Source organism: Suncus etruscus, chromosome 4 (assembly GCF_024139225.1).
Source record: "Suncus etruscus isolate mSunEtr1 chromosome 4, mSunEtr1.pri.cur, whole genome shotgun sequence".
NCBI lineage: Eukaryota > Metazoa > Chordata > Mammalia > Eulipotyphla > Soricidae > Suncus > Suncus etruscus.
The window spans coordinates 126,323,022-126,341,694 of NC_064851.1; the positions used below are offsets into that span (position 1 = coordinate 126,323,022).

The 18,673-nt window shown below is 41.3% G+C and overlaps 1 protein-coding gene across 1 annotated transcript; it reads left to right on the forward strand.

Moving 5' to 3' along the window:
• Positions 1-4,784: 4,784 nt before the first annotated feature.
• On the forward strand, positions 4,785-18,173 carry LEPROTL1 (leptin receptor overlapping transcript like 1). The gene is made up of 4 exons (XM_049772422.1): positions 4,785-4,926; positions 12,200-12,275; positions 13,712-13,898; positions 15,892-18,173. The coding sequence occupies exons 1-4, from the start codon at positions 4,911-4,913 to the stop codon at positions 16,006-16,008; spliced, it is 396 nt and encodes a 131-aa protein (XP_049628379.1). The 5' UTR covers positions 4,785-4,910; the 3' UTR covers positions 16,009-18,173.
• The last annotated feature ends 500 nt before the right edge of the window (positions 18,174-18,673 follow it).

An 18,673-nucleotide genomic window follows, 5' to 3' on the forward strand; every position in this document is an offset into this window, starting at 1 on the left:
TTTTATAAGTTTACAAGAGAGTCATGTTGTAATTTAACTTAGAAGAGCATTCTTTTTATACCATAGAAAAAAATTTTGGCTGATAAATCCCCATTTATACCTCTGATTCTACACATTAAAAACAGAACACCTTCTTCCATATAGCCATTGTGTGGCTTTTCATTTCTTCATATTTCATCATCTGTGTATCCACTCTCCTTAAGGGAACTCAAAGAAGTTCACTAATGCAACCAGACCAAAGCTAGCCACAGCAGACAAACCAGGCTCTATCCCAGCTTCCAATATGGTCCCCAGCCTACAAGGAAGGAGTGATCTCTGAATGCTATGCCCAGAGTAGGACCTGAGGGAGGGAGGGAAGGTTAGAGGGAGAAAGGGAGGGGGAATTTAAGATAAGAGTTAAAATTTTAGATTCCTGAACAAAACCCAGAAAAGTTCTGATTCAAAAATTCTGAGGAATTTGCATTTTAAAGAACCATTCAAAAGAATTCTGCTGGGGCCAAAGCAGTAGGGCGTTTGCCTTCATGCAGCTGACCCAGGACAAACCTGGGTTCGATTCCCAGCGTCCCATATGGTCTGTCCCCCAGCCAGGAATGATTTCTGAGCACATAGCCAGGAGTAACCCCTGAGTGTCACCGGGTGTGGCCCAAAAACCAAAATAAATAAATAAAAATAAAAAAATTCTGTTATATGTGGTCTTGGAAATACTTTTGTTTTGAGGTCACACCCAGAAAGTGTACTCCTGGTCCCATTCTGGCAGTGCTCTGGGCAGTGTTATATAGTGCCAGGGATCAAATCTGGGTCAGTTTTATACAAGACAATTGACTGAGCAGTAGTTTCTCTCTCTCTCTCTCTCTCTCTCTCTCTCTCTCTCTCTCTCTCTCTCTCTCTCTCTCTCTCTCTCTCCAACACTGTTTTTGATGTTGCTTTTTCTTTATTTTATTTAGGTTCTGTGGTTTATAATATTGTTATTGGTGGTTTTCAATGCATATATTTTCATACTACACCCCCTACCAACAATGTTTTTAAGATCTGAAGTGACTCAACAGCTGGAGACCTAAAACAGTGTTTTCAAAAACACTGAATCTCAAGGAAAAAGTCAAAGGAGAGAAAGATTTTAGAATTTTTCGAGACCAGTAGCAAAAGGATAGCTCAAGACGTACAACCTGATGAACCATCCTAGCTGTGAAATTAGTATCACGTACCAATATCTATAATACCTGATTTATATTTTGCTCAACAGAGGAAATTAGGTGACTAGCAATTTAACTCAATCACTGGGACTTGTGGAAACTACTACAGGCTTCCTAAAATGTGATCTCTTTCAGAAGTCAAGTTATGAACCCATCTGTGAGAAGCACTTCCATAACCCAAACCATCACTGTTGGGCTCCATACCCCACAACCCCAGGAAAACAAGTTGGAGCAAGTAGCAATGAAGAATTAATAATCCAAGCCAAGCATAAGGGTGAAAACCATGGAATCAGAAGGCTTCCAACCTGTGGTGGTCCAGAGCCCCTAAACCAACAACTTTTAATGCCATACAACTTTTAATGTCATCCATCCCCAGGCTGGGGAAGGGTCCTGTAACAAAGTACCTATCAGGAGCTAATGAAATTTAGGTGGGTTTTGGGATGAAGGTTCCCTCAACCATCCTTGTTTTCAAGGATGAAATACTGTGGGAATGAGGAAAGAAAAACAGTATAGAAACTTACTGAGACATAGAATATTACTGAAAGGATGGAAATATCCAGTATTCTTGCAATTCTTGTGGTTAACCAGCTTTTGATGAGAATGCAAAAAGACTAGCTTCAACTGAACATACTCGACAGAGACCCTAACCCTAATTTCATCTTGTTCCTTCAATAAGGCCCAAAGATATATCAACTCCCTTGTCCTCTAACAGCAGAAAGAGATGCTAATGATGCATGTGACCTTAGAGTAAACCAGTAATCCCAATACACCTGCAAGACTAGCCTAACCCTTTCATAACTTTAAATAGCTGAGTTAACTCTCCTTATAAAGTCCTTATCCCAAATCGAGCAGGCGCCACTCTCCCCTAAGAGAACCTTCACCCATGCCTCAGATGTATATTTTATAAATCATTTTTGCTATCTTTCTGTCTCATGTTTTAATTTCTTATGACAAAGAACTTGGCATTTAGATTAAAGCCATTCACTCCCTTCTCTGACCAGAAAGAGTCAAATCATATCCTCAATCAAATTCCGTAGTACCCACATCCCTAAACTCCACAGGGACACATATCAGTGGCCATGTCTCACAGACTAGGCAAACTTAAACAGCTCCACTTGAGTAGACTGCCCTTTCCAGAGTAGCAGGGCAATTACCTAAAGAGAACAAGATCTCAGGTGCCTCTCTAAACACTGAGGAAACCCAAAACCAACCCTCCAGAAACAGAACAAAAGGTGTCAGGGGGTGATTATTATTTCCCCAGAAATTCTATCTTTGTTTTCTTGTTTTGTTTGGTTTGGTTTTGGTTTTGGTTTTTCGGGCCACACCCATTTGATGCTCAGGGATCACTCCTGGCTAAGCGCTCGGAAATTGCCCCTGGCTTGGGAGGACCATATGGGGCGAGGGATGCGCTTGCAAGGCAGACACCTTACCTCTAAAGCCACCTCGCCAGCCCCAAATTCTATCTTTTTTAAGGTGTGTGAAGAAGAGATGCATATACCTGATTCAGTATTCAAGGAAAAAAGATGCTGGCTCACACATTGTCTAAATAGTACACATTTCTACAACTATGTTTAAGAGGACCTTGTTTTTGATCTCTAAATGGAAAGGATCTTTACTGCAGACCTAACCACAGAATTAGAACAGAAAAAGTAATGGAGGAAAGCAAGAATAGTACTAGGGTTGAGGCACTTTCCTAGCATGTGGCTGATCCCAATTCAAATCCACTGCATTACATATGTTCTCTGAGCACAGAGCAAGAGTAACTGCAGGGTGTGGGGTGAGAGATTTCTATGGGCTAGGGAGAGTTCACAGGGCAAATTCAATTCCCAGCTAGCCAAGAGTAGGCACAGAGGTCTCCCATTAATGCTGCGTATGGCTCTGGTTGTCCCCAATACCATACCTCTGGTTCCCACTATGACAAGCGCAACATGAGACTGTCAGGCAGAATTGACCTTCAGCCTCCAGAGTTTTGGGGAACCTCCATACCCCAACACTTAAAGAGAGGACAGAATCCAGTTATCGTGAGAGAGATGAATGTTATCAAGTCAGGTCTGGCAGCATCCATCTACAACTCAGATGGCGATCCTGTCAGCGAGCAAATCACAGGCAAAAGGTTGGAAAGACAGTACAGTAGGTAGGACTCTACCTTGCTAGTAGCAAAATAGGGTGAGATCCCAGCATCCCATACCACACAAGAGATTAAGTCCTGAGTGCAGAACCAGGAGCAACCCCAGAGCATCAAAGGGTGTGGCCGAAAACTACAGAAATCGGTCATAGGCAAAAACTGCAAATATAAGTCAACAGCTAATACAACTGCCTAAAAAGCAAAACACCCTGAAGGGAAAAACCGAATCTAGCCCCGCCTGGATTCATTCTAAAGAAAGAAAAATAAAGTCGCTTGCCCACATCCTTAAAAAAGCATAAAAAGGGGATAGCATTGCCTCTTACAAAACTCAGGAACCCCCAAGTTTGCATCCCAGGCTCCCCTATCCCGACACCACAAAGGCTTTTTCTCCATTTCTCCTCCCCTAGTCGCACACCTTGTTCCACCTCCCCGGACCAGGCTAAACCCAAAGCTCTCACAGGCTCGCCCTTCCGGGTTCCTCATAATTAATTTATGTTGCAATGTCACACTTCTTCAGATCGGTACCAAGTCCTGATCGCAGCATCAGCCCCATTCCCAACAGATTTGCAGGTTGTCTTAAAAATCAAGGTGCGTGGGCCAGAGAGATAGAATGAAGATAGCATGTTTGCTTTGCACGCAGAACAGAGGTTCGAATCCCGGCATCCCATATGGTCCCCGAGCCTGCCGGGAGTGACTTCTGAACACAGAGCCAGGAGTAACCCCTGAGCGCTGCCGGGTGTGACCTAAAAAAAAAAAAAAACAAAAAAAAAAAAAGAAAAAAGAATTGTGATGGGGCCGGAGAGATAGCATGGAGGTAAGGCATTTGCCTTGCATGCAGAAGGTCGGTGGTTCGAATCCCGGAATCCCATATGGTCCCCGAGCCTGCCAGGAGCGATTTCTAGGCGTAGAGCCAGAAGATAACCCCTGAGCACTACCGGGGTGACACCCCCCAAAAAATCATTGTACTTGGAGGCCGGAGCTGACCCAGGACGGACCTGGGTTCGATCCCCCACTGTCCCATATGGTCCCCCAAAGCCAGGAGCGACTTCTGAACACATAGTCAGGAGTAACCTCTGAGCATCAAAGGGTGTGACCGAAAACAAAACAAAACAAAACAAAAAAGTAGAGCGCTCACCAGCACCCCAGTCTTTGAAGGGACCCGAGAAGCCAAATCCAGGGTACCCAACCAGCTTGTCTTCTCTCAGATCACCCGCCCACGGAGCTGAGAGAAAAGCCAGCGCTTAGGCCTCAGCATCAGGACCCCTCGATCCAGGTCAGAGGAGAGGAGAGGAGAGGAAAGGCGGCGGGCCTTGGGACCAGGGTGGTGGCGGCGGTGTCCGGAAGCCGGAGCGGCGGAAACCCTGGGCCGAGGCGCGCGCGCAGATCCCACCACCCACCCGGCCCGGGTGGGTCTCCCAATTGTGAGCCGGGCGCGCCCCCCAGCTCCCCGCGGCCGGAAGTGCCTCGTTGCGCACTTCCGGGTGTTGTCTGGGCGCCGCCGCCGCCGCCGCGCGTCTCCGGTCTCCGATCTCCGGTCTCCAGGCCTGGTCGCATCAGCGTCTCAGCTCCGGGAGACCAGCGCGCACGCCACCACCATGGCCGGCATCAAAGGTGGGCCTCGGGGGCCCCAGGGCTCCGAGCGGGAGTGCCGCTCGGAGCGGGGATGTGGGGGGCCCGTCCGGAGAGCGAGACGGGGCTCCCACGAGGGTCCCCCAGCACGGCCTTTCCGGCCTAGGCGCGCGCTGCCGGGCCCCCCGCCTGGGCCTGGGCTCAGGCCCCCACGACTCTGCGCTGTTCGCCCTGGGTACAGTGGATGGAGTGGAGTGGCCCCCGTGGGGTTGTCATCGGAGTTCTGCAGCGACTGGCGCCATCAGACACGTTTTCTTCTTTTTACTTGTTTATTTATTTATTTATTTATTTGTCTATCTATTTATTTGCAGGAGTTGGCACTGGAAAAGTGGCTGGCCAAGTGTTGGGGGAAGGCTGGAAAGAAACCGGCGTCGCCTCCCATCGGGAACGCCCTACCTGGGTGCCCTCTGGGTGGGGTGGGGGGACGGGATGGTCCTTGGCGACCTCGTCCCCCCCCAAAATTGCGTTTTCCAGTGTGGGCGGCGTCTAGGCCCCCCTAGACCCCACCACCACCACGCACACCCCGCAAAACCAGCCAGCCGCGCCTCTCTTGCTTCCCTTCGCGCTTCTGGCGCGTTGAGTCTTCTTTATTTTTCCTCCCCTTGCAGATCTGAGTTTGTTTGTTATTTTGTGCAACGTCGTTTTTGTTTTTTTTGTTTAGTTTTCTCAGAGGCTGGTTCTCCAACTTCCTGTGGAAGTCTTTTGCTTGCTCCATCTGCTCACGTTTGCTTTTACTGGGGGGTCAAGGAGGGTTGTTATTGGATTCCCGTTGGGTGATTGGGCTCCTGGACTTAAAATCGGAGCCACTGACTGCGGTGCTGGGAGTGTTTGCAATGTACTTCTTAATCAGCTCCTTTGATTTCTGGATCTGTCCCCTTTGCAGAGGCTTAGTCAAGCAGGAAATGAACCTTGGTAGTGTTTGGTGCTTGTTTTTTATAGCTAACAATCCTTCCTTTCCCATCAAAGGCTTTTAAGCATCATAGATCCTTTCCTGCCTTCTGAATTAGAATCGACCTCTAAGTGTTTATGTGAAGGTGTTACGGTTTTTAGCTTGTCACCGTTTCCCATTTCTTACTGATGACTGCAAGAATATCAGTCTCTTTCTCCTTCTCTGTGCTGGGGATCGATCCAGGCAGGGTCTCCCAGGAACCTCTCTCTTTAAGAAAAGGACATGTAATTCCTCCCTGAAACCTATGTCAAAAGATCAGTTCAAAGTGTCTCACATGGAATTGTACTTTGACACTTTCAGTTTCTGTGTCATGGCTAGCAGGATATTCTTTTCTTGTGTCAACTTTGTCTCTGGAAACAGTACTGATGGCAGTGAGACTGTTTGAACATTTTACTTACTGGTGTATGTCGGGTTTTCCCAAGTTTTAAGAGAATCTATCTCCTCCCACTCCTCCTTTGTAATCGCACATAACCAGCTCCTTGCCTATAGAGAGTTGAGATAATTGGACTGTGCTGTCCCTAGCTACGGCTTTGGGAGCAGAAACTAGGCTCACTCAATTGCATCACTCAATTACTATATAAATTCTTGCCGTGTTGATGTGTCATCTGGAACAACAATTTATTCAGCGCAGATGATGACATTTGTATCTGAACCAGCTATGAGATCTCTGCTGATTTCATAAGATTGGAGAGACTTAACAAGTTTTGAGAATACTTTTGAGCAATGTATTTAATCAAATTAGTTTTGGTTTTGTTTTAGATCTTATTCAGAATTTCTGAAAGGTGAGGTGCAACTTAAAATTTGTAGGGGACCAGAGCCGTTCTGGGGTGTGTTTGGGGAAATCTGGGTTGAGTCAGGTGGTCTCTGCTACCTAAGCTATTGTTTTGTCAGTGCCTGAATCTTGTCTTAATTCTTTGATTTTTGCGTGCTTGCGTGCGCACGTGTGTGTGAAAGTCATCTTTCATTAACTTTTAAAGAGTTTACTTAAAGAATTTAGATTTGGGGCTGCTTTTGAGGGTTTTGTTTTTGTTTTGGTAAGGACATAAATACTTGTTCTCTGCCTGAGAACAATCCCCCTTATGTTACTACCATCAATACTCTAAAATTTCATGGTCCCCCAGCCAAACACTGGATACAATGTAAGCCCTGCCTACCCTCCAAAACAAAAACAACTTCCAAAAAGTGGAGTTATTTTATACCAATTACCTTAGGGTTCCCAGAATTTTTTAAGGTTAGGTGTGGGCCAGTCATTTTATAGAAAAGCTAATGCTTGGCTTACTTACTTAGACTACTAATTAGTGGCTGATTGGAGCTAGAGCTCAGTACCTTCTGATTGGGTGTGGTACTCATGGTCTGCCTTGGGCACTTGGTCATGCTTGCCTTCTTTTTCCTCTTTATCCCTTCCTGTTTCTCTGTCTCTCACCTCCTTGGTTTCCTTTCCTTCATCCTATAGATCCTTGTTGCTGAGTGCTGAAAGTTGTGACATGAGCATCTTCAATGAAAAAACTTTATTTTGGTGAGGTAGAGACCACAGAAAGTGTTCCTCAGGAGCACTCCTGGTTGGATGCTTCAGGGTCACTCCTAGCAGTGCTCTGTGGCCCATCAAGCCCAGAGCTGTGCATGCAAAGCTTGCACTCCAGTTTTTTGAACCATCTCTTGCTCTGAAACTTTTTTTGTTTTTCTAGAGTGAGCAGTTTAAAGGAGAGACCAGTATAAATCAGTATGAAATGACTTGCTGAGCAGTTTCATTTTCACTGGGTCGAATACCAGGCAAAGGGCCTCTGCCTGGAGTGCTCACCACGTAGCCACATGATGCAAAACCTCATTTCCTCTAGCACTCAGCTCACTAACCAACATGTTTTCCGGGGCCACTGTTTCTAGAGTAGCTCTCCCATCCCATTCCTCTGCTTGATATTTTGTTGTTGTTTTATTTGGGGTACTCAGGGTGAGCCCTAGAAGTGCTCTGGGCTTATTACTGGCTCTTTGGGATCGTTCCTGATATTGCTCAGGGGATCATATTGGGGTGCTGGGAATCTTGCATGAAGATTAGCCTCATGCAAGGCATCTATACTGTCTCTCTGATCTTGTTTGATTTTTTTGTATGTTTTGGGGCTACATATGTTTAGTACTCAGAGGTACTCCTGACTGCACTCAGGAATCACTCATTATGATGCTGGGGGAATCGAAACTGAGTTGACCACATGCAAGGCAATCACCCTACCCATACTGTACTAGCTCTGTAACTGCATATTTTTTTTATCACACTAGATATTTGCTTTCTTTTTTTTCTTTTTTTTTAAACTTGATTGATTGATTGATTGATTGATTGATTGGGTTTTGGGCCACACCCAGCGGCGCTAAGGGTCCACTCGTGGCTCTGTGCTCAGAAATCACCCCGACCACATGGGATGCTGGGAATCAAACTGGGTCTGTCCTGGGTCGGCCGCATGCAAGGCAAATGCCCCACCACTGTGCCATCTCTCCATCCCCTTTTTATTTGTTTTTTTGTTTTCACTTTTCGATCACACCCGATGACTCTCAGGGATTATTCCTGGCTATACACTCAGAAATGGCTCCTGATTAGGAGACCATATGGTACGCCGGGAGATTGAACTGCGGTCCATCAAAGGCTAGTGCTCCTAAGTCAGATGCCTTACCACTTGCACCACAGCTCTGGCCCCAATATTTGCTTTCTTAAAAAAAAATTTTTTTTAATTTTTTTCTCTAGAGAGTGTAAGCCTCATTAGAACAAGAGAGTTGATTTTATTTTCCCATTGCTCTATCAATGCACAGCCCACAGTAGATACTGAGTAGATTAGAATGAATAGACAAATGAATGAGTCTCTTGAGGTAATTGCAGTCAGGTTTGGAAAAACTTCAATAAGGAAGACATGGCTAAGCTGATGTGAAAAAAAAAATAGTAATCTGGTGGAAAAGGAGATGGAAGGAATGACAAGAATGCTAGCTTCATCATGGGAAAGAGTCTTGTAGAATTACTTACCGTATTTGCCGGTGTATAAGACGACTCCCTAATTTTGCAGTTAAAACATAGGTTTAGGCCTATATTCACTGTATCAGACAGAACGTTCCTGTGCTGCATGTGTTCCTGTGCTCATGTACACAGTGAGCCAATCACAACAAGCAAAGGTTCAAGGGTTATACTGTAATAGACTTCCTCTCTGACTCTGGCCAATCTGAGCAGGCTTTTTACAGTGTAGATTCGGGTCCAGAACATTGTCTAATTTGCATGCATAAAAAGCCAGCTTGGCTTGGCTGAGTTAGAGAGGTCGTCCGAGCAGCCTTGCAGTGATTGGTGCAGGATCGAGTTGGAAAATACGTTTTGTGGCAATAGTCAGACAATTTTCGTTTAGCGGCATATTGAAACATTTTTCGGGATATACTCGGCGTATAAGACGACCCCGATTTTTGGTTGACTTTTTTTTGTTTCAAAAGTCGTCTTATACGCTGGAAAATACAGTATTAATATTAGTATTATATATTAATTATAGAGTCCTGGTTAACTGTGTATGGTAATGGATGGAGAGTGAGGCCTTTCTCTGGCAGCCTGGGCCAGGGCACCTGCAACACCTTCCAGCCAGTGGGTCTGCAGGTTCAGGGTAGCAGCGAGGATAAGATCCACAGGCAGTCAGGTTCAGGAGACATCAGCTTTATTAAGGCCCCAGCCACCACGTGTGGCTTCTAAGCTTAAACCTTTTAACAGGCTCCTTCAACCCCCCAACATCTCAGCCTTTTTCTTATCCTTCCATGCCAACTCCTCCAGCTGCTTCTTGCTTCTACACCCCTCAGGCAACCCTTTTGTTACCTTCTATAGACCCCTCCCAGAAGTGGGCTGGCCATACCAACAGGTAATATTAGCATTTTGCCCTGGGAAGGGATGACAGGTTTTTCTGTCTGCTTATTTCAGCACTATTATGTATCTGGTGATCAGTAAATATTTCTTGAATGAAGTATATGAATAAAACAGTGGAGAGGACTTGGAGCAGAACTCCTTGAAGATGAGGGAGCCAGCTGATTCAGGAAAGAAGAGAGGACAATGTTGGTGGCATGTAGAGTAGCAGACAGGTGTGATCTATGCCAGAAGAGAGTAAGCAGATTATGAGGACCTATTCTAACAACAGAATAAATAGTGAATGCTAATTTTTCTCACAGGTTACTTCAGATCATTCATAAACATTAAGTTCCTCCTTCGCTGTAAAACAAAATTGCTCGTCTTTTTGTTGTTGGTAGTGGTGTTTTTGTGTCACACTCCAGAGTTACTCCTGGCTCTTCACTCAGAAATCGCACCTGGCAGGCTTAGGAGACCATATGGGATACCAGGAATCGAACCACCATTGGTCCTGGGTCAGCTGTGTGCCAGGCAAATGCCTTGACACTGTCTATCTCTCCGGCCCCCTCATCTTTTTTTTTTTTTTGTATGTGACAGGTCATCCTGGCAGGATGTGTCCTTAGTTATCACAAGCATGTTAAATTCATAGCAGTATTGTATATCTGTCATATTTGGCAACATTTAACTTTATTTATTTTTTTTTTGGTTATTTTGGACTGTATTTGTAAACTTTCTTCTTGGTAACTTTTAGTCTTTCTGTACTTTTTTGGAATTTTATTGTTTTTATTAGGATTAACAGCCTATGTTATATTTTAAAATAAGTTTTTCTCTTAGCCATTAGAATTGCAGAAATACAGATTACATAGACTTCACAAAGACATTGATAACCTGTTTCTGTGCTTAATTCTAGGCCAGAAATTAATTTATGCTCTTACAAGAAAGTTGTTTCTAGTCACTGATGTGTTATGTGGTAATACTTTATAAAATGTAATGTTTGTTTAAGTGCTTACTTAATTATAGAAACTATTTCATCTTTAGAAATTTCTACAGAGTTGAATCTATTGCTGGTGAAATGTTAATGTTCTGGGGCCACAGCTATAACACAGTGGTAGGGCATCTGCCTTGCACAAGGCCGACCCTGGACAGACTAGGTTCAATTAGCATCCCTTATGGTTCCCTGCAATTCAGGAGCGATTTCTGAGTAGCCCATGAGCGAAGCTGGGTGTGTCCCACCTCAAAATGTTAATCCTCTAAAATAGTGCCACTGCAGGATTTTACCTACCATCCTGCAGGTTTTCTAAGATATAGATGGAGAAGAAAACCCAGCTGTGGTTTTGTAATCTTTTTTTTTTTTTTTTTTTTTTTTTTGGTTTTTGGGCCACACCCGGTAACGCTCAGGGGTTACTCCTGGCTATGTGCTCAGAAGTTGCTCCTGGCTTGGGGGACCATATGGGACACCGGGGGATCGAACCGCGGTCCGTCCAAGGTTAGCGCAGGCAAGGTAGGCACTTTACCTTTAGCGCCACCGCCCGGCCCCTGTGGTTTTGTAATCTATTTAAAGATCTGTAACAAAATTAACTTAGTTCCTATAGGTATCTGAGACACTTTATTTTAACCATTTTTGTGTATTTTGTTGGAAGGTATAAGTGCAGGAAGCAAGAGCTGATCTACAGGGTTTTCCCCATAGGATGAAGCTTCTGAAGTTTACTTTACTGCCAATGATACAATTTCTCCACATGATGCTTGTCAAAACTAATGATCTATGGGAAAAATATAATACTAATGCCTTGAGAAGTATTGATCATGTAAAGTAAAATACTCATTAGAAATTAGGCAGTAAAGGGGACCAGAGCAATAGCACAGACGTAGGACATTTGCCTTGAGTGTGGCCTGACAGATCCTGGGACAGATCCGGTTTGATTCCCCCAAACCTGCCAGGAGCAATTTCTGAGCACAGAGCTAGGAATAACAATGCCTGAGTGCCCCTAGGTATGGGCCCCAAAACAAAAAAAATTTAGACCAGTATGAGGGTTGTTATACATTGTATGACTGTAATTCAGTCATGATCAACTTTATCTGTAACAGAAGAAAACTTGTAGTATGAGCAACCTTGTGACTATGGTGTTTACATTTTAAAAAAAAATAAAAGAAATGAGACTAGTAATTGGGGAATGTGGTGGTCTGAGAGCAGTAGGTCAGAACTTTGAAAAATTATCACTTTATTTTGCATTAAAGTTGCTGCAAAAGTCTTATTCTAGGATTAAGTTAACACTTTTGAAATGTAAATCACCCTTTTGTTTAATTAATTACATTTTTAAAAATAACTCACTTTTAATACATATGAAATTTGTTTTGCTCATTGCTTCTGGGATCACAGATAATGAATAAATTGCTAGTAGCAATAATAAACATGTTAATTTAGTTTGAGTGACATTTGATCTTTTTTGTTTACTTTGCAGCTTTGATTAGTTTGTCCTTTGGAGGAGCAATTGGGTTGATGTTTTTGATGCTTGGATGTGCCCTTCCGAAATACAAGTATGTAAAATTTTTTCTCTATTTGCTTGTTTAAGGATATAATATTTCCACTTCTATATTGAACTGAAATATTATTTCACTGCCATGAAAGTTATTCTATAAAGCACAAACCTTTGTAAGTCTTTGCTTACATTATATTTATAAAAAATGTTAAGGATAAGGCCAGAGTGATAGCACAGCAGGTAGGCATTTGCTTTGCACACAGCTGACCAGGGTTTGATCCCCAGCATCCCATATGGTTATCTGAGCCCACCAGAAGTGATTCCTGATTGCAGAGCAAAGAGTAAGCCCTAAGCACCTCTGTTTGTAGCCCCAAAACAAACAAACAAAATTCTTCAAGAATACAACAAAGACTTCTGATTATTGTTCCTGGTCTTAATGGCAGCATAGTAGACAAGTATTTGTTGATAGGATGACAGTGAACAAGTAAAAGTCATGCAAAAAGAACTTTCCTTGGAATTGAAAGAACTTTTAAATTTAAATTTAATAGAATAATTTAATAGAAAAATGAATAATAAACACCTGAAATATACTCTCTCTCACTCAAACTAGAAATCCGTTGGCAAAGATAAAAAAAAAAGGTCTGGGAAAACAGGCACTATGTTGTACTATGACTGGAAGTAAAATACCATAGTTGGAGTTTTGTAGAGTCCAGAGGCTAATTTCTTTTAGCTTCCAAACTATGTTTATTCTTCAAACTAACCCTTTCAATTTTTAGAATTTCTCAGAAATCTATTAGCAAATGTTTGCAGTTATTTACAGCAGAGAATAGAATATAGCTATTCAAGGCAGCCTTTTACATGACTAGACTTTTACACAGATAGACTGGATATCCTAAAGGTTTATCTTAAGCTTTTCTTAGAAGCTGTAGATAGTACAGTGAGTAGGGTACTTGCCTTGCATGCTGTCAACCTAGATTCAGTCTATAGAACTTCATAGGGTTCCTTGAGCCCCACCAAGAATGATCTTTGAGCACAGAGCCATGAGTAAGCCCTGAACTTTAGTGGATATAACCACAACCACCCACCCAAGTTTAATTATAGTATATAAGTCAATGTGAATACTGGAAAGTCTTAAAAAAAATGAAGATGTTTAAATGATAAATAATAATAATAATAATAATTTTTGGTCTAAATTTCAACTGTCATAAAGCCATCATCATAGTTTGAGGTGGATTTTAGGAGGCATTTTTGTTTATTTCTGTTTTGCATTGCCAGACCTCTTACATGTCAAGATGTGCATTATCTTGTCTATAATCGACCATAGAATTCTATGACTCTAAGTGTTCCACTTCAGTATTCATGTTATAACTTATTCTTAAACTGTGCCATGTTTGCACCTTTATTACTTTTGTCCTTATTAAATAAAAGCTTATATTCTGTGTGGGAGAATTACTTAGGTAGCAAAAACTACATTAACTTATTTTTCTTTTCTAGCCAATACTGGCCCCTCTTTGTTCTGTTTTTTTACATCCTTTCACCTATTCCATACTGCATAGCAAGAAGATTAGTGGATGATACAGATGCTATGAGTAATGCTTGTAAGGAACTTGCCATATTTCTTACAACAGGCATCGTTGTCTCAGCTTTTGGACTCCCTATTGTGTTTGCCAGAGCACATCTGGTAAGTGAATGCATTTTTGAGTTAATAACTTTGTAGAAAGAAATGCAGTGTTAAAATTCATTTCAGAGATAAATTGTGTTAAGTGATACAAAAAAGAAAAGAGACAAAGGAACTTAGAAAATAAAGCTTCAGATTTTATTTCATTATTGTTGACTGGTATAAAAATGTTATTAGAGGGCAGGGATGTGACTCAGTTTTAAATCTCATATTTTGGGGCCAGAGAGCTAGCACAGCAGTAGGGCATTTGCATTGCATGCAGCCAATGCAGGACTGATGGTGGTTCGAATCTTGGCATTCCATATGGTTTCCCAAGCGAGGAATAACCCTGAGTGCTGCTGGGTTGACCCAAAAGCATAAATTAATTAATGAATTAATTAATTTCATATCCTGGGGCCGTAGTGATAGCACAGCGGTAGGGCATTTTCCTTGTACGCGGCCAACCAAGGATGGAACCCAGTTCGGTTCCCGGCATCCCATATGGTCTCTCCAGAGCCTGCCAGGAGTGATTTCTGAGCACAGAGCCAGGAGAACCTCTGAGCGTTGCAGGGCATGACCCCAAAACCAAAATAAATAAATAAATCTCATATCTTACCTACATGAGGCCCTAGGGTACAATTTCTGCTACTGCAGTGAGAAAGAAAGAAAGAACTTGGCTTGGATCTGCAACAACAGTTAGTTGGCTTGCCATTAAGTATATCATTCCATTAGTAGACCCGTTAACTCGCCGAATGCTGAAAAACCACAGCTTTTCCTATATAGCTGCAAACATGAAAGAATGGGACCACAGAGAAAGTACAGCTGGAAAGGCATTATAACTTACATGTAGCCAATCTGGGTTCTGTCTCTGTCCCCAGTCACTGCAAGGATTGATCCCTAAGCCAGTTATTCATTTACAAACTCACCTTCCTTGTGAACTCAGTAGCTTTCCACTTCTATTTCTGAAGACTGAGAGGACACAAGCCAATCACCTTTCCAGATGAGGAGGGTGATTACTTTCCTTCCCGTTTAAAAGTATATACATGAGGGCTGGAAAGATAATATAGCAGCTAAAGTGCTTGCCTTGCATGTGACTGATGTGATTCTGTCCCACATGCGGTCCACTGAGTTCCACAAGGAATGATCCCTGAGCACTGCTGGGTAAACTAGAAAACAAAAAATAAAATTAAATGCAAGTTGTACATTGGGCCAAGGAGATGGCTCTAAAAACTGAGTTAACGTGGTTTGCATTCAAGAGCCCTGGATTTGATTACCCAAGCACTATGTGGTCCCCTAAGCACTGCCAATTGTGGCCTCAAAAAAGTATGTTACATGTGTGTTTTAATACCAAGTGCTATAAATTAAATGCTGCTTAGAGAAAACTTTGGCCTCACTAACGAAGAGTTAGAGCAAAACATCATAGAAATCTGTGCTTCTTATTCATAACCCAAGAATTAGGCTTTCTTTTGGATTATTACCACCTTCAATAGCTTTCTGGTTTGTTTTGGTGTTTTTTTTTCTTATTGTTGTTGTTGTTGTTGTTGTTGTTTTGAGGTAGGGAAGTTTGTTTGGTTTGGGGCGCACACCCACTGGTGCTTTGGGGACCATACTATGCCTAAGAATTAAATTAAAGGCCTCAGCTTGCAAAACATGTACTCCAGCCCATTGAGCCCCACCCCAGCTGACTTTCTGCCTTTTTGTGACAGTAAAGCACAATAGGAAATTTTTTCTTTAATTTTAATTTAAAAAAAAAAAAACTTTAGGAAATATAGGAAAGAAGAAAGTTCATACCTTAAGTTGTGATATGGGCAAACAACTTTTGACTTTTTTAAGTTGCCAGGTTGTTAGAATAGCCATACAGAAGTTCCATTAAGTACCCAGTAATAAACCATTATTATTATTACAGATCTTACTTGTTTTATATCATGATTGGCTTATAGCTAGACTTGCTTTACTTTTCATTTTCTTTTGCTTTCCTTATGTCTGTTAACTGAAAGTTGATATCTTCTTTTCACAGATTGAATGGGGAGCTTGTGCACTTGTTCTCACAGGAAATACAGTCATCTTTGCAACTATATTGGGCTTTTTCTTGGTTTTTGGAAGTAATGATGACTTCAGCTGGCAGCAGTGGTGAAAGGACCTTCTGAACTACTGTCAAGTAGACTTGTCATTTGTCAGTCATCCCTGCACACAGGAGAAGGGGCACAGCGCTGAGTGGTAGAAGCAAGCCTCCTGGAGTATTCTAGGTGCTCCCTTCTCATTTTATTGTAAGCGTACTATTTTCACAGAGACTTGCCGAAGGATTAAAAGGATTTTCTCTTTTGGAAAAGCTTGATTGATTCATATGTAACCATATGTGCTTTTTGTGGGGTCCTGCTGAATTTAAATGCTTATGTGTTTTTCCCTGTTCCTTTTGTTTAAAGTCTATATGCAATGTTAAACATTTTTTAAATGTAATAACCATTTACATTGGTTAGGAATTTGAAATTCTGCTAGCTTGTATTACTGGACTAAAGTTATATTTTCTCTTAAAATTATTTAGCTGCCATTATTTCAAAAAGTTAGGAAATGAGTTTTCAGTCAGTCAGGATGATACCACTCCCAATTTTATGCAAACATGCAGACCGTTGGCATTCTTTATAGACTATATACTCAGAGCAAATATCACTGCATTTATACCTCAGAGGGGTCAAGTATTAATTCCCCTGCCCTCTATAAGGGTTGCTGATTTTGCAAGTTAGCAGGAGTTTTGTGTATTGAGATTTTATGAAGTTGCTACAGAGCGTGCTTTTCTTCTCAATTGTTAAAACTTGTTCAACTTTAAGGATGTAAAAACAGATTTTTCAGATGGTTTTTATTTATGTTTCTTATATAGTAGAGTGAGTTGCATTGTGGGAAGAAGTGTTGAAATTCACTTTGAATCCTTTTTTTATTTATAAATGAAGTTTTGGATTTCTCTCAGCCTTTGATGTTTTACCATGGATAAAATGGACGTACATGGAACTACTGCTGGTGAGGGAAAGTTGTTTATTGGGCCATATATGCCAGAAAACCTTTCCCCGCTTTCTCCTTTTAACTTATTTTATATGTTGTATATATTAGTAAAATAATTTTTTGAATATAGTTTAATAACACTTTAAATTAGAAGTGTTTAACTTACCTGAGATATAACTGCTATGCCATACATTCAGAGCGTTCCTGCCCTGCAAGGCCTTGATATGATTAACAAGTGACTTGTTAGTCTTTCAGATAATTCACGCATTAACAAGTTAAGACTTAGACCATGATCATTAGAGCTCTTTATTCTCTATGGTTATATCATATGTAATTTATAACTGCTGAAGAAAATTTCCTGTATACCTCTCAACTGTTTTGATTTTTATATCATCATGATAGAGACCAGCTATTATTTCCTTCTAAATGTGTGAACTAATGCAAAGTAGCCAAATCCAACTGTATAGCAATTTTAGAGACAACTTGACCAAAAAATTCTCAGTAACCAGGCATGATCAAATGTAGTAGTTAGTTGTGTCTCATCATTATCAATACTTTTTTCAGAAGCTAATTACAAAAAATTAGCAAAAGTTGGCCTGAGAATGTTTTGTTAATATTTGTTGATTCCAAATACTCACATAAAAGTTGTTTTTCCTTTAGGAAAAAAATGGGGCAATCAAAACAGCTATCTTTTTGTTTTATAAAGTTTATTTCTGAAGAAAATGGGAACAAATTTGGGGTTTGTTCAGCTTTTTACTGAAAATGCTTAAAAGCCACAGTTTTTATTACTGAACCCTAATTGTTACTTTTGGCTGTGATTGGAAGCAGGGTAAATTATCTGCATGTGGCTGAACCACTTACTCATTAGGCGCAAAATGACTTAACAGTGTTACCATGTTGCAGACTTAAAATAGGTAGAAGCAGGGACACAAGAATTTGAGTGCTGGGAATACCATTGGGAACTCGGTCCCTGTGATCTTGGGGAGTGTTTTTGCAGAAAATGTACTATCTTTGTTCCTTTTCTGTTTTCTGTTCTAGAATGTCAGTGCAGTGCACTACTACTGTTGTATTCCCTTGACCATTCACTCTTTTTTCTAACAGCTCCATATTCTTTCTGTATACTAATTGCATTGCAGCATTGTGTCTGTTAACCTTGCACACTTGCTTCACATAGTGCTGTCTCAGATTTCTAGGCTACTTACTTGAGGTCTGACTTTTCCATAGAATATGCACTGAAACTGCATTGCCATTCTTCTATGGAAAGAAATTTTTTGATGCTGAAACAATAAAGATTTTAAATACCAATTTTTGCTTGTGGGTGTTTTTGAAATGAAAACATACTGCACATTTCAGCTCCTGAAGTGTGTTAAACCTTTTTTATAGAATGATACAAAACAGCATGACATTAGTTGTAGGTGAGACTTGCAGAAATATTACTTGCAAAATAAAATTGAAAGGGTTAGAACCATAGTTCAAATAGGGCATTTGCTTTGCACACAGCTGACCCGGGTTCCATTCCCAAAATCCTATATTGGCTTGGTCCCCTGATTTCACCAGGAGTCATTCCTTAGCACAGAGGAATCAGCACTGCTGATTATAGCCCTAAAACAAACTTAACAAAAAAAAATTAAAGGCACAGTAGCAAATATTATAATGTAACTATGATTTTCAGTTGATCGTAAAAGAATTAATAATATGGGAAGTATAATATTTACCTAACCCTTTATAAAACAGTCAAAAGTCTAGATTCTACTTGTTCCTTACATTTAAGGATTTTTTTTATGACTTATTTTATTATATATTTC

Excerpts from the sequence above, each read along its gene's own strand:
- LEPROTL1 (XM_049772422.1), top strand. Across the intron at positions 12,276-13,711 it reads TGTGCCCTTCCGAAATACAA|CCAATACTGGCCCCTCTTTG; the intron begins GTATGTAAAATT and ends TTTCTTTTCTAG. Across the intron at positions 13,899-15,891 it reads TGTTTGCCAGAGCACATCTG|ATTGAATGGGGAGCTTGTGC; the intron begins GTAAGTGAATGC and ends TTCTTTTCACAG.